This window comes from Pleuronectes platessa, chromosome 19 (assembly GCF_947347685.1).
Source record: "Pleuronectes platessa chromosome 19, fPlePla1.1, whole genome shotgun sequence".
NCBI lineage: Eukaryota > Metazoa > Chordata > Actinopteri > Pleuronectiformes > Pleuronectidae > Pleuronectes > Pleuronectes platessa.
In genome coordinates, this window is record NC_070644.1 from 16678657 (window position 1) to 16701739 (window position 23083).

The following is a 23083-nucleotide window of genomic DNA, read 5'->3' on the forward strand; positions in this document are numbered from 1 at the left end:
AAAGCTCGCCAAGCCAGACCCAAACAGTAACTATCTTTGACTGGCCACACTTCTTCTCAAGTTTAAGGTAATGGAAATCTTTAACGTGAAGATAAAGTTTGATGATTCCCAGAGATCAGTTCTCTAGTGTAAGTCAAGTTTAGGCATAATATATTTTAGATGACCTGACAGTTTAAAATGATAAGACATGGCTGACACACGAGATGATGCAGACATGGAGGACGAGGCTGAACCGGGTCTCTTCACAGATCTGACCAGCATGTGTCATACTTCTCTCATTACACTGTGTCAGTATGAGGATGCGACTGATGTTCCCTTTTAGTTCTTTAAATTCCTCTGAGAAGTTTGATGTTGTGTTTCTGCGACGTCTCGCTCTCTCACAAGGTTCAGTTCATTTTTTTATTCAGTTATTGCCTTCAGTTTCTTTTGCATTTCCATAGAAACAGCAGGCAGGTAGGAGGAAATGATGAAGACTTTCAGATGAGTCATCAACCGGGTCACTATAATGTACTCAACTGATAAGACATCATTGAATTACTAATCATCTGACAGCCTTCAACAAAGTTACTGATACATTCTAGTGTATCGTGCCTCTGGAACACTGGTGCAAACTGGGAAAGGCGATTAGAAAAAGAAAAAGACCAAATTATATTTTTTGTGTTGTGAAACTGGAGCTTTAGACAAACTCAATATTTCGTTTTTTATATTTATTTAGCAAAATAAGAAAGTCGTGTGGTTAAATGTGTTTGACTGAAAAATTGCTTGGTTGTATTTTGTCTGAGGTTTACGTTAGTGATCGCTCTCTAGTGCGCAGAGCTCATTCCACACGGCCAGGTTTCACCTTGGACCACTCTGCCTGTCCACTACTTCATCTTAATTGAGTTTCTATTAAATGAAAACAGCCGTCACATTCTGGTATGAATGATTATAGAGATTGGATTTCTGAATCAATCAGAGGAGCTGACTGAATCCCAGCTGGAGGAGCTTCATGGTTAAGACTCAATAACTACACACACATATCTAAACTTTCATTTAATACCTTAGAGATGACTTCATGATTTGTATTTTCGCCCATTAACTGCAAGTGTGTTTACAATTTCCTAAGGGTTTCATAGTCCTGACCATCAAATGAAGTCATCATAGTATTCACTGTGATGATTTGACTAAATCGAACCAGTTCTCCTTTTAAATCTGTTTTTCAAGTAGATTTTCTGGTTGAAAACCTTTAATTCACCTCAGAAAATGGTTACTAGTGATCAGTTAATAAAGTTTAAAAAAGTCCACGAGGCTCTGATTTATATTTTATTAAAAACAAAAAATATAGATGGATCAGAAAAGGTTGAAATATGCGACGCTGCTGTATTTAATTCACAAAATCATGTTCTCTATGAAAGAAATGTAGTCACAAGATAAAGTTCGGTTCAATGAGCGGACACGATTTCATCAAAAGGAAAAGTGATGTGAGGTTAATATCTTTCAATTTGATGTCCACTCACACACACACACACACACACACACACACACACACACACACACACACACATAGTGTACATACAATCTTCGAGCAGGAAGTGAGCTGGTTAAACTTCAATGTGTCCAAAACTCCGTCAGATGAGATCATTTTCATTCTGCTCTAACAAAAAAAACGAGCTCTGCTTGGACAGAGGAAGTTCTTCTGGACCTGGTGCATGATGGGAGTCTGCACTGAAACACATTTCACATCTACTTGGTTTCATTTTGGAATGTAGCATAAGGAAAACAATTCATTAACTCAACTGATCTCTTCCCAGTGACGTGTGTAGCCTTATAAAGTATCATTGCATTTGTTTTTTGTTTTCATTTCATGAGACATTGCAATTAGTGTGTTATTTTAAACATATCATAAAGTGAAAGATTAATTTTAGAGACTCATGAGTGGATTTGTAACAAACTGTAATTATTAAGGAACAAACGCTTGATTTCACCTGATCGAATTACAAAGTCAACATAAAACAGAGCGAGGCTAATGAAACTGTGTTATCAACACTGTGCTCGTTTTTGAATTGTGGAGGATTTCTTTCTGCAGAATCTCTCCTCTCACACAAACACCAGAAAACCGAACATGCAGCTCAGAGGATTGTGTGTCCCAGAAACCCAGTTCATGCTCCTAAAGGGGCCACAGGACGCCAGTGTGGCGTTTGTGGCTCAGTCGGTCAGCGTCTGTGTTTATTGTCAAAGGAGCGTTTGTGCCAGAGCTCTAATTTTCATCCGGCCTCTCTTTCCACCTGAGTGCATCTTTGTGGAGCTTCGACACCTACAAGTGTTTTCTCATTTCCCCGTCGAGCGTCTTGTCAGAAGAGGATTGAATCCTCGTCATCTTCTGTCACTTTGTCTCTTTAAATGTCGATTTGATGAGCTTTTTGCATGAGGCTTCGCAAATTCACTAAATAATCACAGAACTATCATCTTAATAATGAGAGTAACTATTAGAACTGTTGGTTTTTGTTGTATTTTTATGGATGAATGCATGAATGCTCAGTCTCTCTCAGTCTGTTCATGCTCTGCTGAGCCCCTCGATGGTTCTGTGCCATCTGAGCGACGAGACGCTTTAATTTGGACACAAGTTTTTTTTTAGGAAACGTCTGCCTCTGAAATGAGTTGGGCCAGAATGTGAGAAGAAATGTGGGTCTCTAAAAGAGTGCAATGTATTAATAATCTGCCCGAGTGCATGGCCTGTATTATACTTTAGTCTAGTGTCCAAAATAAAAACAAATCATTATAGCGGAGCATAGACTGTATATAAAGAAGGACAACTTGTCTCCACTTCCTTCCTCACACTTCTGCCTCAGTACGGGTCAGATGCTCCCGACCAATAACAAATCTCCCCATCTCTCCATTATAAACACTACGCGATCGAGGAATCCATCTTTAGAACTCTATCATTCATAGAGTGTTGATGTTGATGTGTCCAACATATTTGTCACAGACTGGAAACACTCAGGCTTCACTGCCCCAGTTTCCAGAATGAATCCCCACTTTTGTGCCAATTAGCAGATGAATTTCCCTTCGAGTGCCGGAGCCGTCCAAGTGTTGTTCTCTTTCTGTGTGTGTGTGTGTGTGTATGTATGTGTGTGTGTGTTTGTGTGTGTGTGTGTGTGTGTGTGTGTGTAGACACGAGCACTGAGGAATGTGTGAGGACTGGAAAATTATTTATCTATTTGAGTAAAAAGTATGTAAAACAAATTTATTGGTTATGGTAAAGTACACACACGTAGTAATTAAAGGTAAAATTGGTCAAAATGATCAGCCCAACCAACAGAGGGATTCGTCGATGTAACCATCGCCATGTCCAGGTTAGCGCCACCACCACATCCTGCTTCCCAGTGGTCCTATGGAGGAAAATCTGCCTCATCTCCCACCCCCATCATCAAAATCCCTCCTCACATCTTCAGCTCCTGTAAAAACGGAGGAGATACCATGAAATTTAATTATTTAATTTGATTATTTAATGTCCCCGAAAATATATTGGCGTGAAATGAAAGGAACACAAACCTCTCCTTCTATCTCGTGTCCATCTCTCTGTAAGCTTGTGGTTAGACATCAGATTTAGTTTAGCAAATGTTTGACGGGAAACTGGGAGGGATGGAGGGAATTTACTGGAAGTGGTGGTGCAATAATATATTTTATTTTCCAGATTTCCTGTAGTTTTGTGCCTTTAAGGATTGTACCCAAGACTTTTACCTTGACAGAAAACATGCAAACACTTTACTTACAAAATGATATTAGATACAGTTGCTTTTGTAATATGTACTTTTGTGTTATTTGGGGTTATAATCTGTATTAAGATATGTACGGTGATAATGTAGGATCGAGACTTCCGTGGGCCTTGAGGGAAAAACATTCAGAAATGAATATGCAATGAATAGTAATTGACATCTGACATAGCCTCACAAAACAAATGGTGGGAAGGAAAAAATCTTTCCCCCTTTCTGTGAAGGAGCCGACAGCGAAGCAGAGTAGAGGAGACACGGGAGGGAAAGATCTGGTGGGAGTTAAACCACTGAACTATCTACGGACAGTCGGTTAGCCCTGTTCTTAAAACTGATGTTATAAGATTTGATTTAAACATGTGGGAAAGTTCCAACTCTCCCTTCACCCCCATATTTGTTTTTAAATATGGGAATGTATGGGACGTCTGAAGTTATGAATGCTACAGATGAAGCCTGTGGTTAAAGAGCTGATATGTCAAATCAAAACATCTTTGTCGGGGCCTTGAGATCGAAGAATATCACGTTGCTGTTTGGATTTTGAACAACACCATATATGTAGGTCCAGCGACGTGACCTGTACCTCAACTGAATGTGAAAGGATCTGTAAAAAGATAAGAAACACAAACATCATCTCGGCTCTGTCGCTGGTATGTTGGTGCTTTTGGTCGAGCTGCAGATCCGTCTCAAAGCTGCGGGATGAGAACGGGTCCAATCCACTGCCCCCCCGAAAATATGAAAGTATTAATTTAATGATGCCAAATAGGCATGACTCTGCTTATGACTGAATTAATGTGATTTTCATCCAGATCCCACAAAGACGCCGCATGTAGTCTTCGCGTAATGCCGGCCGTGGGGCTCAGATCTCTGGGATAAGCGGGGGGGGTTTGTTTTTGCCTCATGAGGAGCAATAGATGAAAAAACAAAGTCCTGTTGGAGGAGGATCTGTTTAAGGGATTTGTGCATGACAATTCAATTAAAATAAACTCAATCACTTCTCATCTTCCTCAAGGCAGTAGGACCAGCTGTTTTTGGCAGAGATTCTTTGTGGACTCGAGACCCGGCTGCCGGCGTTCGACTTTTTCTGACTCGAGAAGAAGAACACTCGTGTAGGATCTCTCCTTCCAGTAGCTGTTTTAATTTTATATATCTATTAGGGCAACTATGTAACATGTATCATGGGACTAGAGATGTGAAACTATCTTTAGCCTGGTTGGTTTATTAATGTGGACCGTTCCTGTTAATCAACCAGATTAATAATAAACCCAGCGTACTTGTGCGTGTGAAAACCAGGACATGACATCTGGGTTTACGTAACTTCGACCTCCACCAGAGAAGTGTTCAAGTGAAACCATGACCTGTAAATATAAATTGTGGAATAGACTGAATCCTGTATTCGGCACAGGTCAATTTCTATAGACGTCTGAGAAAATGATATCAATTCTTACTTGATTTATAAAATGTTCCTATAAGGAGTTTGCTATTCTTCTCCACTACAGCATGTTCATTTAGTAAATTACGGTCCCATTTAAAGTCAAATATGATAAAGCACTGTATGTATTGGGGGGCGTGAGATTGACAGCCAGTATCATCCAGTGGGAGCAGGTGGCAGGTGTAGTAGGTCAGGTTCCAATATGGTTACTTCTGGTTTCGAAAAAGCAAGATGACACAATCAAGGCTTCAAAATGGTCGTGCACGAACAAAAGAATGTCTCTGGATTTTCATGCTGGTTTCAGGGAGGTAAGAAATCAAGTCAATATGAGTCAGAGTCAACACTGACTTCACAAAGCGGAATGTGGAGACTTTTTTCCTGCTTCCGGCCTTTGTGGAACTTCTCTCATCGTCTAATCGATTTCAATCGGGATAAAGAACCCTGGTCTCCCTCTGTCAAAGCCCCAACAGCCCATTGCATTGTCAACCTCTGCGGCTTCTGCACATCCTGCGTTGGAACATAATGTTTCCAGGGTGAGAACAACATTTCCTCCAAAAACATATTTGCCAACGCAACGACCTTAGATTCATTCCATGTTTGTTTGTAATCCGCTTTCCCTGAGTTTCCTCCTCAGTATTTTCAGGCTGGTGTTGTATTAGCACAGATCCCCCCCCCCCCCGCCCCTCTGGCTGGAGGAGGTTGGGAATCCCAGAGCATGCCTGTGTGACGGACAGACAGGCAGCGCTGTGTTTGGACAGTAAACAGAGTCCCCTCCACAGAAAATACACAAAACAGAAGAGGAGAAGTTACAGGACATTTGTGTTTATCTGCCCCCATGGCCCAGATGACACAGTGTAAACTGGCGTGAATGTTAATTTACAAAGCAAAGACATTCCGGTGTAAAGACTCATTAGCGACAAGATGTAACTCAGTGTGACTTCAAATGTGTTTACACTTCAAAATCCATTTCTCCAATGATGAGAAATTTGTGTTTCAAGGGTTTTCTAAAAGCTGCCATGATTGAGGAGAAGTGTGCAACTATCTCTTAAAATCTTTTTTTCAGATTTTTAATCAGTTTAATAAAAGATAAGGTCTCCAATAAGAAGAGGAGGAAGAAAGAAAGAGAGGTTAAGCCCTTATTTCTCCTGCAGGGGGCAGAAAAGCATACATCCGTTCATAGGTTTGCACAAAAAAATTGGATTATTTGCTCAGTCTAAGTCGGTTTATGTAGAAGTTTGATGAGGTTGTTATGTTGTTTAAAAGGAAATGTATAGAAGAAAAATACAAGTTATACATATGCATCTGTGTAACATTTGCAAAATCTCTAGTTTCTATAGGAAAAATAATATAATATCGCTGCATTGGTTCCATATCACTCTTTATGGTTAATTTGTTTCTGTGGTCCTCAGAAACTTTCATGGCTGCCAGAGCATCATGAACGAACATCAACAACAGATCTGAGAAAATACACGACACACTCACTAAATCACTAAATATTTACCCTTTTCATATTTGATATTTGTTCTTTCAATAAACTATCGCTGTAAAAATAAATTCCTTTTGCAACATTAAACTATGATTTGTTTCCATCCTTCAGGACCACTTGTTTCTCCTGGCTCCCTCCACCTCCTCCTTCTCCTCCTCCTCCTCCTCCTCCTCCTCCTCCTCCTCTTCCTCCTCTCTTTGCAGTAGAGTTTGCTACCTACTTTGAGAAGAATGTCGACAGTGGTTCCCAGTCATTCTTGTCTCATTTCCCATGCCTCCTCCTTCTTCTTCTATTCCCACCGATCCTGCCACAGAAACTCCGACCTTTGACCTTTTCAAGTGTTTCTTAAAGTTGATAAATCGTGGTATTAAGTCTATTTTAATCATGATATCTTTGAATAGATATGACATGTATATGGATGTATCCTTAATTATGTCTCCATGATATAAGACGTGTTGACATGGTGACATTTCAATCTATAGTGAGCAGAAAATTCTACAGGATGATCTGCTGTTGTGTCTCCTTCATGTCAGATGACCTTTTCTTTGAAAAATGTTCTATGCATCAATCTATTATCATATCTAATATCACAACCACTTCCCATTGCTGCAGCTCCTCTTTTCAGCCTCTGTCTGAAACACTTGGTTTTAGCTGCTGTCTCTTTAAGCTTCTCATGTCTCCTTTAAGACTTCCCTAAAGAATTCTGCGTCTCCCTTTTCAGATTGTCCTTCCTGCCGAACCGGAGCTACAGTGACAACGGGCAGACGATACTGGCGAACGAGCACGAGTCCCAGGACTCTGTTGGGGGACAATGAGGACGAGTTGGGGAGCTGTGATATAATCAGCTGATTAGGATCCTCTGCTATGCTGGATTCTCACTCCGAGCTCTGACGTCATGTATGGTGATGTCGTCCGGGGAAATTCGAGGGTCAGTGGCACAAGTGTTCGACTCTCCAGAGGAGACGAGTGAAGCACACTGGTGCAGGAGTGTTGTTTCTAGAAAGCTCGTGTTCATGGACTGAAACACACATCTGTTCTCAATCCAACATCTGGATCATAGGATGTAAAGCTCAAGTCACAGGTCCAGGAATCTACCACAGCTCAACCCAGAGAGCAACTGGCGCCGGTTCACACCAATGACAGCAACAAGTGTTTTTACACCATTCGTACATTCTTACCAGCGACACTCGTCTTCACCGGGACTCTTCAACACTCCAGCGGCTGGATGCATCATCAAAAATGAACATTCCTATTTGTATCCAACAGAAAACACGGAAAAGTCGCTTTATTATAAAATCGTTAAAACTTTAACTGTGATGAAACACTTTCCACGGCACAAAGTAACGTTGCACTTACTGTGAGTTGAAAGTTTTAAAGTGTGTTGGTCACATCCTCCTGTGTAAACATGGACATTTTTACAAAACTAGTCTGAACATCATCTTCATCCTGCAGGAAGCAACCATGACTCGTGAAGATTTTCTCTGTTAAGTTTGTTACAAAGCACTGAACGTACAGTCGAGCAGAATCTGAAAGAATTCTGAAATGAGCAGCGTCTTCAAATGCAGATGTTTTATGAAGTGCATGAAAAAATCTAAAGTTATATGATCCAGTAGGAAGTTATATGTGAGAGCTCGGTACCTGCAGGTCGAATGGTTCCCGCTCCTGTTGGTCTGACACGTGGAAACTGAAACTGCAAATGGAAACAACCACGACAAGGTTGTACAGAAGAGTTTACAGTATCGGGCATAAAGCCCCTGAAAACTGTATTTTAATTCATATTTTACATTTATTCATAAGCATTGAAATAAAGCTATTTATTTAACTTATTTATTTAGAGTTTTTTTAATTCAAATACTGGTCAGCTTCATCGGGTCTCTGTTGGGGAGGGGGGGGGGGATTATTTTTAAATAAATGTAACTGTAAATTTTTTAACTCACAATTTCAAGATAATATATTGGCAGATAATATGATATTAATGTGAAGATTTAGTCATTTGTGTTGTTAAAACCAAAAATAAATACATTTGGAAATTGGTTAGAAAAGAAAATGTTAAGTAACATTTGGCTTTTTTTCTTATTTCTCTTAAATTTGAGTAAATAAGTTAAGATGATGATTCCAACGATGTTCTATATTCCTCTTATTTATTACACTTCCAATGAAAAGATCAAAACCAAAATTACTTTTGTCCATCATGAAGCTGAGTCAATGTTTGGGACCATTTTCAGCTGCAATTCACAGCATCAAATCATATATAATGAATTCATGTTCATCATTATGAACTGATTGATGTGCTTCATAGGACGGTAATGTCGATTTATGGCTTTAAACATTGACTCTTCTCAGTCATCTTTTTTTTTATAATAAAAACATTTTTTGATACCACCTGAAATTCACTGAAATTAAAAACACATGACAGATGAATTTGGAGAATGAGACTCAAGTTATTTTGCAATTATTTCACTTTGACGACAATCTTTAAACATTCCCTCCTAAATATCCCATTGATATTACATAATCATTATATATTGGAGGAATATGAATCTCATACTTCATCTGCATTTCTGTGCATCCTCATTTCCTAGTTTAAACAAAACACAAATTATAAAATGAGGAATTTTCAACAACCAGATATACAGTATATAATATATGTAATAATATTCATTGATTGGTGCCCACTAGGGGGCAGTAAAGCTCAAAATCAAACTCACAGAAGGTCTGACATGTGACTCAAGTTGATTTCAGGCCACGTGGGAGGAAAATGCCAAATTTACTTAGCTTTAATATTTCGTTAAGTCTCCAACACCTGGATAAATAACTGCAATGGTGACTTTTCAAATTATTAGATACACTTTATCCAAAGAGAGTTAAAGAATAGATTTAACTCAAGGTTCACAGATCAGAATTATCTCTCGCAGAGGACGTGTGGATCCAAATGTAGATGCAATGACAGACTTGATAATAAAAACAGACCTACAGGCAGATTGATTGACATCCTCTGTGTTCAGGTGGCAGTCACACAGGAAACCATACAGGAAGATAAGCACATGATCCCATAAGGAGCTGGTGACAGTGGCAGGTTTATATACATTACACAGATATATGTGAGTGGGTCGGGAAGCTCAGGTGACGGAAATAGGAAACAGGTGAAACATGGTGGGCGGATGCAGATCGACGTGTCGGAGGAGATGAAGAGATGCATCCGGGGAGAGATGAGCCAAGAAGCACTGAGCATCCGACCGTGATGGTCTCAGTGTCTGTCTGTCACAACATCAGAGGCGTGAAACCAACCAACCCACTCTGTCCTCACTGAGATCTGCAGGTTTATCTCAGCGTCTGTCGACACCTCAGCCTCAGAGAACAAGAGACGACTAATGTTCTTCTGACGGAGCCTCGATATCCTGCTTCAGAGATGAAAGATATCTGAATGTCTTGTTACAACATGTGACAACTTTGAATAATTCACCAAACTCATGTGTTTGCTGTGTGTGATGGAAATGATGAATAAACAGAGAATTTGACAAAGAACGCTGTAAACAGATTGATTTCTGGATCATATGGACATTTTGGGAGATTTAAATTTTTACCGTGCAGAGTAAAGAGAGTATCAAGAATTAAATTAAAATATGACAAGACTTTTTAAACCTGCAAATTCTAAATAAATTAAGAAATAAAAGAAGAAATTTCAATATATTCCATGGTGAAAGCAGCGACCCCCGCAATTCAATTTGTGGCCACCTTGCTGAGTTCATGTCATATATATAGAGGGATTAAATACTTGCATTTAAGGAAATACATGTTTGATTTAAATCCATATAAGTTTCCATCTTTGTTTCCTATTCTTGGATAAAATTTCCGGAATGTTTTAATAGTTCAGTTTGTTGTTGATGCTGCTAATCCAGACTTCTTGCTTTCTGTTTTGTACTTTTTCTAAACATTAATGTCTTGATAACCTGTTTTACGTCGGCCACATAATGTGCATGACACAATAATAAAAATCAATAAATCAAAAAATATTCTCGCCATTTATGGTGAGTGGATTTCAAATTGTATTACCAGAATGATATAACACTGTGTGGGCCCTTTTTAACAAGCCTTTATTATTGTTGCCGGTGGCAGGTGGCGGTAACACACCGAGCCCGTCATCAGGAAGCCTATTTGGTGACAGCAAACACGATTATCCCCATCATCTCTCCCCTGGCTGAAAAATAACTTTGAGCTCATTTGCTGGTTTGATTGGCTCTGACCCCGAGTCTGTGGCCCATTAACCAATCAGGGGGAATCCCACAGGAGGAATTCATTACTATGCGAACCCTTTGAAATCTGCCCAGCTCCAACACCAAGCATGAAGATCTCACCAGCTCTGCCTCAGTTTCAGAGCTGGACGCGGGTTTCCTAAAAGGATCTTGGCTTTAGATTCATCTGGAGTTAGCATAAAATTATTTTTAAACTCCACCAGCTGCAGATCCAGTTTTTTTTATCCTTCTATGGGCTGCTGGAAATCAGTCATCTGACAGCGTGAATCCAGTGTAATCAGCTCAAGAGTTGTAAAAACAATTTAGTTAAGGATTGAAAAATGTGATTCCAGGGGATTTATGACATTTCTCCTTGTGAAGGTTGGACGTCAACATCAGAGTCTGGACACGTTACATGGTGATCATGGAAAAACTTGAGTTTTTATTGGAACTGAGGGGGTTGATTAGATGTAGATTTACCAAATCAACAACTAACTTCTTTCTTTAACAGATTTGACAGAGAACAAGCTGAACCTTTGTGTTGTTTGTTCAAGTGAGTGAACTTTTGAAAGTTGTAAAAAAAAAGGTCCATGCGATCATTACTACGCCAACACTTTGGATTAAAAAGATCACATGTGTTTCTCATTCTCCATGAAAGAAAAAACACACAAAAAAACAAATACAAATACTCAAAAAGTACAAATAATAAAGAACACCAAGGATAAAAAAGATAGGAGCCCACCCAACAATCCCCCTGAGCATCACTGACCACCCATCATCTCTATATAACAGATTCCTTTGCTCCATTAACCCCAGCAGTCGACAACTCTAAATACACAATGTTGTCGTTTTCCCTTCTGGACAAAGGATTCTGCAAAAACTTAGAGATTGGACACAACAGCTCCTCCTCGACTTCCCCTCGGGTTTTCTCTTCTTGGTGATGAAACACTTCTGCCACAAGATGTCACTGAAGCACAGTTTGGTCTTTTTTATTACTGCAGCAAAACTGGTTTTAAAATACATGTGGAAGAACAAAAGTGTCAGACCTATGACTGTAAATGCTTCCTATGAATACTACTAGTACTACTACTATTTCTTCCTGTATATCAAGGGTTCACTGCATTAGCAGACAGTGAGGTATATTATGTTAATTATTATTAAAGCCACAGTTATAGCTAATAAAAGCTTAATGACTGACTAATGGCTGAGTTCCATTCAGCTGCAGGGAGTTCAGAGGAAGTGTTTCTGTTTTTTTGAGGAAAAAATGCCAAAGTAAAAAAAAAGAGAAATGATAATGAAGAATATTTAACATTTGAACTTTAATCATAAATTCTGCAAGTGAAATAAGACAAGAGCTCAAATAAAATGAAACTGATAAATAAAAATAAACATGAATTTCCTGACCTAATTTTTAGTTTGAATGTATTTTTCAATGTTCAAGATCAATCCTGTTTTTCTATTGTTTTCAAAATGTACCTGCATGACACAGACTCTATATAAGATGTTTGTGCTTCTGATAATAATTTAACAAAAACCTAATGATCAGTTCACATGAGACACGTTCTGAAAAACTGGATCTGTCACTGATTTGTGCAGCTGAGTCAACAGGAGGATCTTTTCATACCTAACCTCACTAACAACTCTTCAACCACATCTTCACCTTTCAGGATCCGTGTGATGAAAAACAACAACCTGGGCAGGATGTGTGTTTTGTAATCTTCCTTAAACATTTACGCTCCTGACAGGCAAAGAGATTTACCGTCAACTAAGTGAGTTAATAAGTAGAAGACGGGCCCCTGGGGACACCGTGTCTTGGACAGACTGAGGAGAAAAAACAAGTATGAAGGTTGTTTTCTTTCTTCTTTCTTGGCCTATTTAATATATCATATGAAAAACTTTAAAATATGCTAAATACAGATTGATCGGATCTTAATACGGGCACCAGGTTGAGCTGTAGTCAGGTTAAAATCCCTTCAAAAGGGAAAAGGTGCTGGATGACAATTCTCATCAGAGCTCATCATGTTTGAATCGTAATTTAGAATCAGACTGATCTCTTTTTGACTTTTTATCCATATGGTATGGAATGGCTGCAGGAACAAATGTCGTGAAACATCTTTAGACGTTATTGACACTCACATGTTAGCAGACAAGTCCGGTTAAAATTGTGCGTCTAATATCTAGAGTACATTACTATAATAGTATATTAATATGTCTGAAGCATATTGACGTCTACTGACAAATGCAAGTCTATTCATTTTCACATTTCCTGACATTTCCTTTTCTTTCTTTGCTCTATTTAGTTCTCCACCAGCCACAAAGGGAGCAGCGGTGCAGAGTGACAGTGGATTTTGAAAATGTGACCTGAGACATAATCTCTGCACACACACACACACACACACACACACACACACACACACACACACACAGACACTAGCAGGAGTAAAATCCCCATAGCAACCATCATCCACAGCCATTGCCCCCCCCCCCCCCCCCCCCTCCGTCCATCTCTTCTCCTCTCACCCCTCCCCCTCTACTTGGCTCCAATCTGCACAAACACAAAAAAGAATGAGAGAGGGGCGGGGGGCGAGTGCGGCTCCCGTCATGCTTTGCAGGAGGAAGCAGGAAGAAGCAAGATGCAGTCAGGGTGCACACTGGAGCACAGTGGTGTGGAGGAACACAACACACTGGTGGTGGATGAGGACGCACCAGTCAGGGAGCGATGGCCGACGTTGCCTGTTCAGGCTGCTCCTCCTCTCCGGGTGAGTTCTCCATCGTCTGACGTGCTTTGAAACCAGGAAACTGATGGATGGAGCTTTATGGAGCAGACAGATGGAGGCAGCCGGTGGATTTAAAGGGGCAGAGCAGTAATCCCCCACCCCCCCCCTCCCTCAGATGGAGCAGGATGAGTGAGCGAGGGATCAAACAAGGTGATAGGCCGGACAGAAACCAATAAGGTCACGTGATTAGTTTTTGATCAGCAGGAGGGGGCTGTGATCTTATATTGCTTTGATGATGTCACGTCCACCGCCACCACACAATCCAATCTTAAGTGAGTGTATCAGAGGGAGATAAAGACGTTAACGGTCACAAGTTCACACCAACACTGACAATAACACCATTCAGTCTAATATAATACACACAAGGACACACACATACAGACACATACAAACACACACACACACACACACACACACAAACACACATACACACACAAACACTCTCTGTGAGACTGTCATACAAAACCAGCTCATTTATGTTTATATTACACAAAAACTTTTCCGACACTTGAATCTTGTCTGAGCCTTACATTTTTAATAAAATGAACATTAAAAGATAATAAACTATATATATTTTACTAAAATAAACAGATAGCACTTTATTTATTATTTTTTCTTATCTATGTACCTGACTGCAGCCACCAATAGAGGGGAAATTATAAATTACTATACCAAGATCATGTCATAAAAGAGTAAGTGAACACATCACTGTTCATAAACATTAAGTAATCCTGACTACCTGTTTTCAGCTGAGTAATAAATTGGGCTTAGTGAACATCAGGTCTACATAAACATTCCTCTGAGGTCTGAGCAGCCGTACACCTGAGCTGATAGTGATGCTATCAGAGGAGCTCCGGCAATAAAAAGCTCCGGAGTTGCTCGGGGATAATATTGATTCAGTGCAGTCGGTTCACTTTTGAAGGTTTTGTGTTAAAGATTCACTCACACACACACAAACAAACACCCACACACACACTCGACCCCAACACCTAAAATCCATTCATTGCTCTGAGTAAACGTCACAGACGATGCTTTATTTTACTATGATCACTGTGTCTACACACTAGGTAACAATAGCTTTTTAAACCCAACTATGCTCATTGACATTTATTTTGTCAACTCTAAGGCAAAATCTAAGAGTTTAAGTCTGATTAAATGTGTATTGATGTTGCGAAATAACTGGCTGACGACAAAGTAGAAATGTGACGATACACGTTGAAAAGTATTAGACGAGAGAGTACTTTGAAGTTTCTTATCGCTCTTTATTAAAAGATTATTAGGTTGGACTTCGGAATTTCATTCTTAGAAACTTACAAGAACTTTTCTGCAAACAGTTTACCTGCAGGTGTTTTAATCTTTTTCAAGTCACAAATATTTTGTTTGTCAATTTTTGGTATAGAACTTAACACTTGAAAGTGATAGTTCACCCTAGAAATGAAAGTTGCAGCCAAATCAAATACAATTGAAGTAAATGGTGATCACCTTTTCAAACATAAAAAAACATTAAATTCCTCCATACTGGTCCTGTGGCATCGTGGTGAGTAGATAATGAGTGAGTTTTCACTTTTGGGTGAACTCTCCCTTTAGGTCCCATCTGATGTGGGGTCTAGATTTGGATCATTTCCCCTGCACTTCACACAGATAACAGAGAATTGTCTTCACAAGTTGCACCACAGGCACAGGTCTTATCTTCTGTTTGCCTTGTAGCTCACTCTGTCAACAGGATGTATTTAAAGAGTAGAAGATGCTGAACATTCGAGTCTTTGCTCATTTTCACTCTGTAAACACACGATCACAGGCAGCCCCCCCACCCCACCCTCCTCGAAGACACTGGGTTCTAGTAAAGAATTGACTTCATTAACCTCCACACACACACACACACACACACACACACACACAGAGAGAAACATGCGGTCCCACCCACTGCCGGTGAGCGAGCCAATAGGAAGCAGTGTGAGGGTGAGCGTAGCAAAGTGCTGCTGTTATCTCACTATTTATCCTCAAGGGATCCCATTCATATCTGCTGCTGTCTGAGGGACGTGAGCGAGAGGGAGAGGAAGAGAAGGAGGGAGAGAGTCAGAGAGGGAGAGGACGTTTTCTTTTTAACTGATTTCTTTAACTTGACACATCAGAGGCTTTACATTGTCTCGGTGGTGTGACTCTGCAGGTGAGTGCATCATCACACTTTACTCACTGGGCCAATGTGTGTTGTTACAGTTTGGATTTATCTGTTGCTGATGTTGGTTTCTGTGGCCACTGGAAATTTGAAAACTCATCAAAAAGAACATAAATATGGTTTAAAAGTTGTTGTGTTGATGACAGGGATTTGCTGCAGGTGAACAGATGTCTACATCATGCAGCTGGACAGACCGCAATTATATATTATATCAAGTTTTTAAAAAATCACATCAGTGGATCAATAATTATCACAATTATTGTCCAATTTTATTATTTTAAGTGAGAACAAAGTGCATCACTACAAGAAGACAAATGATTCAAATATTGAAGTGTATTAACAAAGATATTTTTGGATCATGATAAAACATATTACTATATTACAGATGGATTTTTAATATTATATCTTTATTGGTGTTTTTTTTCTTTACCTATGTGGAATAGTGACTTCAGTTTGTTTTTACAGATTCAGCATGTGGAAAACTTAATGAATGAATGTATGAATCATTTTTACTTTATATACTATAAACTAAAATTGTATTTGATAAAGAAAAAGAAAAGAAGCTACTGCTGTTAAATGAAAGATTTTACATCACTTTAGTTAAAAAAAAAATCACCCTAAATAATGATGATATAAATGTTATTATAGGAGCTCAGGATTAGTCAGCTTCCAGTCACATGATGTGTTTTCACGATGACTCCATAGAAACATTTACATATGAAAGTGCCCCTTGTAACTTCAGGTCGTTTGTTAGACACGGTGAGGAGCTTTTCTATCACAGGATTAAAAGCAGGACATTGATTTGAAACAGGTCAGAGACGCAGCTTTAATCAAATCACTGCTGTTCACGCCCGACACTTCTGTAAATTAAAGGCTTTGGTGCAGAGTGGTCCTCAGTGTGACTCCTGTTGTGTTTGTCCGTTAATCAGGTGTAATTTCTCTTCTTCTATTGAGAGACAACCTTGTGTAGTCGCGCCAATTTTATCCGTTTTTGTTAAACACAAACACAATGTAGTTCTTGTGCTCTTGTAGAAGTTCCTGGATTTTGTGTTTTACGGCTCAAAGCTGCACAGGCTCATTATTTGTTACCTGTGGCTTCCATCGGTTATAAAGTCAGGTTGGGATTTATAACCCCCACATGAACACAGACTTAACAAACAACATGAAACAACAAAGAAACTGCAGGAATCTTTATTCCTATAGTAAATGAAAAACACAGAAGGCCGATGAAACAGATTTACAGCTGATTTGATTGAAATTTACATAATTTATCTTTATCCCTCTAGCACATCAGTCAGGGAGAGTTTTCAGGGCAGCCACAGGAAGTGTAAATCGGCCCTTCGGTGTTGTTGTGATGGTCGAGGATGATAACATGTCATTTAACGTGGTTATGTCACGTTAGACGCAGCTGTGACACGGAGGTGTTGCTCACATGCTTTCATTTGGTTACGTAGTGTCTATTATGGGGTTTAAACACCAACTCATCATGTTTATGGTGTCATCATCTGTGGAAAACAGAACTTAGACCTTTATAAAAAACGCTGTGTTACTGTGTAAAATATACTTTGTTTTTACTTGTAGTTGTCATGTCCCAGCCACTAACATGAGCTGCTTGCAGATATTCACTGAACTCCAGATATTCTCCTGGGGAGAATTCACAGCCAGAGAGTGGGTGTGTTGATGATGTTAAAAACAGCCCCTGAATGGGCTTCACTTTAGGGAAGCTGCCGTGTCGTAGCCTGGATGCCAGACGAACTTAGCCCCGCCCACAACAATTTGGTCGGGCAGTTCGGTCTGGAGTCGCTCCATTGGGAAAAAATTATGGCCCGACCGGGCCAATCAGATTGTCAGGGCGGGCTTTATACGATGATTGACAGATGATCAACGGTAACGTAATCAACCACGTCATCACAGTGCCCTTGGGTTGAATTCGTTTTCAACAAACATGCCTGCCGCTGGCGAGCTGAGATGTGTAGATGCTGCCATTGAGTCTGTTTTAGAAGACATCGACAGCGCATTCATTTTGAAAGAGGAACACAGAACGTGGAGGCTACGCCAAAGCACCGCGCTAATCCCTATCGCCCCGGCGCTTGGCTGTTCACAACGGACACTGAAGCGACGCTGAACCGCCGGGCAGCGCTAATAATATCACCCGTTGATCCAGTAGATCGCTGCACGGCTTTGTGCCAGTCACACCGGAGGCTGAAGCACCGCGCTGCGCCAAGGCTGCCTCGCGGTGCTTCAGCCTCCGGTGTGACCGGCACAAAGTTTTAACATGGGAGTGGATGGGAGCCAGCTGTTATTTAAGGCTTGGCGCTGCGCTGAAGCGTCCGGTGTGAACCCGGCGTTAGTAAATAACTCACAATGCGTTGCTTAGCATACGTCACATACTACGTTGCTCTGATTGGTTGTAGGTCTATCCAATTGAGCGAAGAGGAATTTTACTTCCTGGCCAGGTGAAACACGCCCCATAATTTTTTCCCAATGGAGCGACTCCAGACCGAACTGCCCGACCAAAATGTTGTGGGCGGGGCTAAGTTCGTCTGGCATCCAGGCTAGCCGTGTCGTCCATCTTTATATACATTTCATAATTTCAAAGGTTTCCAATTTTTCTGCGATAAAAAGCAAAGCAATGCGCCCTCGAAAGCACAGAAGAACACACTAGCTAGCAAGGCAAGCTAGCTATTCAGAGGAATAACAAAAGCGACAAGAAGCAAATACAAAAGTGACTCAACAGGAGTTAAGAGCCTGAAGGCATCTCCACTGATATTTTCTCTCCATGTTTTTCTTTCCCTGTCTTTTTTGCCTCCTAGGAGCACAGCTGACCACTTCGTCAACCTCCTCTTCCTCGTCCCGTCTCCGTGCTGCCTCCTCTTCCTGCTGAAGACCATGGAGGACGTCACCAAGGTCACAGAAACCAAACAGGCCCGGCCACCTCTCCTGGAGCGGCGGGTCCGCCAGCGACCCTCCGCAGTTTCACTCCTCAAATCCAACCTGAAGAAGGGCCTGACCTGCTCCGTGCCCAGGGTCCGGTCCACCCTGACCGGGTTCTTCCCTGTGGTGCGCTGGCTGCCTAAGTACAAGCTCAGAGAGTACGTCTGGGGCGATGTCATGTCCGGGCTGATTGTGGGAATCATCTTGGTACCGCAGGCCATCGCCTACTGCCTGCTGGCAGGAGTGGAGCCCATCTACGGCTTATACACCTCATTTTACGCCAACATCATCTACTTCCTCATGGGGACGTCCAGACATGTTTCTGTGGGGATTTTCAGCCTCATGAGCCTCATGGTTGGACAGGTAAAGGGATCAGACCTAAGTGAAAACCTGATGAATGAAATGTCGAAGGGGTATAATCAGCATCTGTTGATTATTGGTGTTTGTCTGCAGGTGGTGTACAGGGAGGTGTTCCTGGCAGGTTTCGACCTCAGTGAGGATTCCAAAGCTCCCGGTCCTGATGTGTTCAACGGCTCAATGGGCGTTAACCTCACGGCGGGTGTGCATACTGTGGAGTTAATGGGCCTGCAGTGCGGGAAGGAGTGTTACGCCATCAGTATCGCTGCTGCTGTCACATTCATAGCAGGCGTCTACCAGGTAAAGTTGAATCTGGATTTTACTGTCAAAGAAACTGGTCGTTAAATGGGTCTTTTGCAGTTTTAGTCAAAGGGCTACAGATTCTCAGTCTTTACATCCCCTCACCAGCTCCTGATGGCCGTGTTTCGGCTAGGCTTCGTCTCGGTCTACCTTTCGGCCCCCATGCTCGACGGGTTTGCCACAGGAGCCTCCTTCACCATTCTGACCGTTCAGGCCAAATACCTGCTGGGTCTCAAGATTCCACGGTACCAAGGCTACGGCACGGTCGTCGTCACCTGGATCAACATCCTCAGCAACATCCACAAGACCAACCTGTGTGACCTCATCACCAGTGTCATCTGTATCTTCGTAATGGGTAAAGGACTCTATTTTAAACATTTCCCATCAGATTCTCAGTCACTTTATCTGCTTTCATTAATGATTCTATTGCTAAATATAACCTGGGAAGTTTGTACATTTCTTGAATATGTAATAACATGACATATTTTGAATCCTAGTGGGAGCGAAAGAGATCCAGGAGCGCTACAAGGATCGTTTAAAGATCCCTCTGCCGACTGAGCTGGTGGTCGTGGCAGGAGCTACACTGGCCAGCCATTTTGGGGATCTCAACAGCCGTTATGGCTCCAGCGTTTCCGGTCACATCCCCACAGGGTTCATCCCTCCCCAGGTGCCCAGCTTTAGTCTGATGCCCCGAGTGGCACTCGATGCCATTCCTCTGGCTGTCATTAGGTACTGCAGCACCGATTAAAACTCATGATGTCTAGAGTTTTACATTTTTGGATAAATCATGAAATGGAAACAAAACGTTTTATCTTCTAGTTTTGCCTTCACCGTGTCGCTGTCAGAAATGTTCGCGAAGAAAAATGGCTACACGGTCCGTCCCAACCAGGAGATGCTGGCCATCAGCTTCTGTAACATCATCCCCTCCTTCTTCCACTGCTTCACCACCAGTGCAGCGCTGGCAAAAACCATGGTGAAGGATTCAACGGGCTGCCAGACACAGGTGAACGAAGTTGTTAGATTTGGTCAAACCCGTTTTTAACAAGTGGATAACGCTTTCTTTGGTTCAAACAAATGGAAACATTTCTTAAAGCATTGCTTGGACTGATTAAATTGTGCTCAACTGCCGATCTTTGTGGTTTTCTTGTCAAACACACTTATTTGCTTAACAATTACTTTATGGAAATGAGGAACCAGAGTTATTCTACAAAGATTTGACAAAGAACTTTGAGTTGATAGCATGTTCTAGCTTCCCTGTTCAAAGAGGACAGCTGAAGTTTTCCTTGAGTTCATTTGTGCCATCTCAGCAATCTACTGTACCTACTGTATTTAAACTGGACTTTAACTTTGTGGAAGGTGCGCATCATTTCATTTTCTCTCTTCGATTTTTCTTTATGTTCGTCTCTCTCCATTTCTCTGCACCTCATCAGGTATCAAGTCTGATCAGCGCCCTGGTCGTCCTTCTCGTCCTCCTCTTCTTCGCACCTTTTTTCTACGCCCTCCAGAAATGTGTCCTCGCTTGCATCATCATTGTCAGCCTTCGGGGGGCACTAAGGAAGTTCAAGGACGTCCCGGCTAAGTGGCGCGCCAGCAGGGGGGATGCGATCGTGTGGCTGGTCGCCATGTCGAGCACCGCTCTGATCAGTGTGGAGCTGGGCCTCCTGGTTGGCGTTGTCTTTTCCATGATGTGCATCATCTTTAAGACCCAGAAACCAAAGGTGAGTAACTTCAGCCTGGTTTTTGAAAACTAATACCAATGACAGTAAATAGTAGAAAGTATTGAAAATGAATTGTAGATCTTGCAAACTACAACTTCCACCATATCAGAAATGATTTGCTGATATCAATTACTTAAGCTGTATTCAGACATGAACTCTGGAAAACTCTCCGGAGTAAGACTTTCACACATAAAGATCTCAGCAGAACATTGTGGAGGTCAGGGTTAGGGTTAGAACATTTTTCGTCCACTCATTTTCCATGAAAAGTTCTAGAAAATGTCCAGAGCAACCGACTCTGACATTTGCTATTCTCACATAAAGCACCATTTTAAGGAAAATGTGTGGAGATCAGTGAAAGACTAATATCCGTAAACTCTTCTAATCTAATCTGATGTCCTATGACAGGTCTCTCTGATGGGCCGGGCCAACGACTCAGATCTTTACGAGGATGTGGACGAGTACAAGGACCTCCTGCCACCAGCGGGGGTTCAGGTCTTCCGCTTCCAAGCTCCTCTGTACTATGCCAACAAGGACTCTTTTCTCAAGTCCCTCTACAAAGCTGTCGGAGTTGAACCTTTCCTAGAGGTGACCAGGAGGAGCAAGGCAGAGAGAAAGGCCAAGGAGGTTTTCTTGAAGGACGCCAAAGCAAACGGGGATAAATCCAACGGAGATGTGGTTATTGGACTCGTCCAGAGAGAACTGGAGTTCCACACGATAGTTTTAGACTGCTCTGCCGTCCCTTTCATAGACTCAGCAGGGCTGGCCGCGTTCAAAGGGCTAGTTAAGGAATATAAAGAGATCGGGGTGAGCTTGCTGCTCGCCAGCTGTAACACCTCCGTCATTGATACCCTGAGGAAGGGACAGTTCTTTGGAAAGGATGACAAAGACATGAGCAGCTCGGTGTTTCATACAGTTCACACTGCAGTTCTTTATGCAAACAGTCGAAAGCTCCTAAGCAGTAGGGCCATTGAGGCTGATGCATAATGACAGTGCAGTGACGGACCTTTTCCTGTATTAATGGTCTAATGTTCAGCGGTGGAAAGTGTCAAATTTAAACTTGTACTTACTTTGTAAGAGTTTCTCTTTGTAAGGAATTATTTTGTATAAAATCTTGCTTTTCATCCAGCTGCTCTGATTCAAGCTAACAATACGTTAACTTGTCTTCAGATCGAGAGTCACCTCTAGGCCGGTAGCATCAATCTGGACTGGAGAAGGGTTCATCACCCAGTGAACAATATCAGTCCCCCTGGTGGTGGAGTGCAAAGGCCCTTTAACCTCTGATAAGTTCCAACTTTCTAAAAGACTAATTCAATTTTTGGAGAAGAAGCATTCGACAGAAAAGCTTTGTGCTACTATGTGATTCTTCATCTCCAGTCTGACACCGACAGAGCTTTGTCTTCAAACTTTATTTCTTTACAACACACTTGTACTCTGGCCCTGTTCCACAGCTTTATGATCTGTTATATAAATATATGGGATTTATATACGTCTGGGAGCGAGTGTCAGATGCTGGAGGAGAACGAGTCATCACTGGTGCTTCATGAAATGTAGATTTTTGCTGAGTTAACAAAAGGAAGCAGCTGATTGAGACATTTTCTCTGTTCAACACTTTTCATCTGGTCTTTTAATGTGACCCATAAAATGTAGATTCAAGCAGTTGAATTTAAAGGCTCAGAGTTCAGTTTGGGATAATTCAACAAAGGATTAGTTTTTTAACGTTGATCGTCCAAAAGACGAGCAGGTCAAGTGGCATCGTAACAAGATGTGGATATTCTTGTTTGTAACTTTTGAACATTAACATTTTTGTAATTTCATAAAGTTGTTATCTCGTCAAACATTTATGTGTATTAATTCAAACATAGTGTTTGAATTTCAACAAAACTGATGTTCAATACTTGAATTAAAATGAGAAGATTTTTAATGAA

General features: G+C 41.2%; 2 protein-coding genes across 2 annotated transcripts in view; both read left to right on the forward strand.

Moving 5' to 3' along the window:
- The window catches only part of LOC128424828 (5-hydroxytryptamine receptor 4), a 30032-nt gene extending 20947 nt beyond the window's left edge, over positions 1-9085 (forward strand). The window contains exon 7 of the mRNA XM_053411235.1: positions 7386-9085. Coding sequence (XP_053267210.1) covers positions 7386-7479 — 94 coding nt within the window. The 3' untranslated portion in view covers positions 7480-9085. The remainder of the gene's footprint in view (positions 1-7385) is intronic.
- Positions 9086-15705: 6620 nt separating this feature from the next.
- Positions 15706-23083, forward strand: slc26a1 (solute carrier family 26 member 1). The gene is made up of 8 exons (XM_053411258.1): positions 15706-15840; positions 18663-19146; positions 19237-19440; positions 19549-19795; positions 19938-20169; positions 20260-20443; positions 20871-21158; positions 21564-23083. Exons 2-8 carry the CDS (start codon positions 18739-18741, stop codon positions 22140-22142), a joined length of 2142 nt encoding a protein of 713 aa, XP_053267233.1. The 5' UTR covers positions 15706-15840; positions 18663-18738; the 3' UTR covers positions 22143-23083.

Bases quoted from the DNA above. Each gene is read 5' to 3' on its own strand.
- slc26a1 (XM_053411258.1), top strand. From the start codon at position 18,739: ATGGAGGACGTCACCAAGGTCACAGAAACCAAACAGGCCCGGCCACCT. The intron at 19,147-19,236 runs GTAAAGGGATCA...GTTTGTCTGCAG, and splicing joins TGAGCCTCATGGTTGGACAG to GTGGTGTACAGGGAGGTGTT. The intron at 20,170-20,259 runs GTACTGCAGCAC...TTTATCTTCTAG, and splicing joins ATTCCTCTGGCTGTCATTAG to TTTTGCCTTCACCGTGTCGC.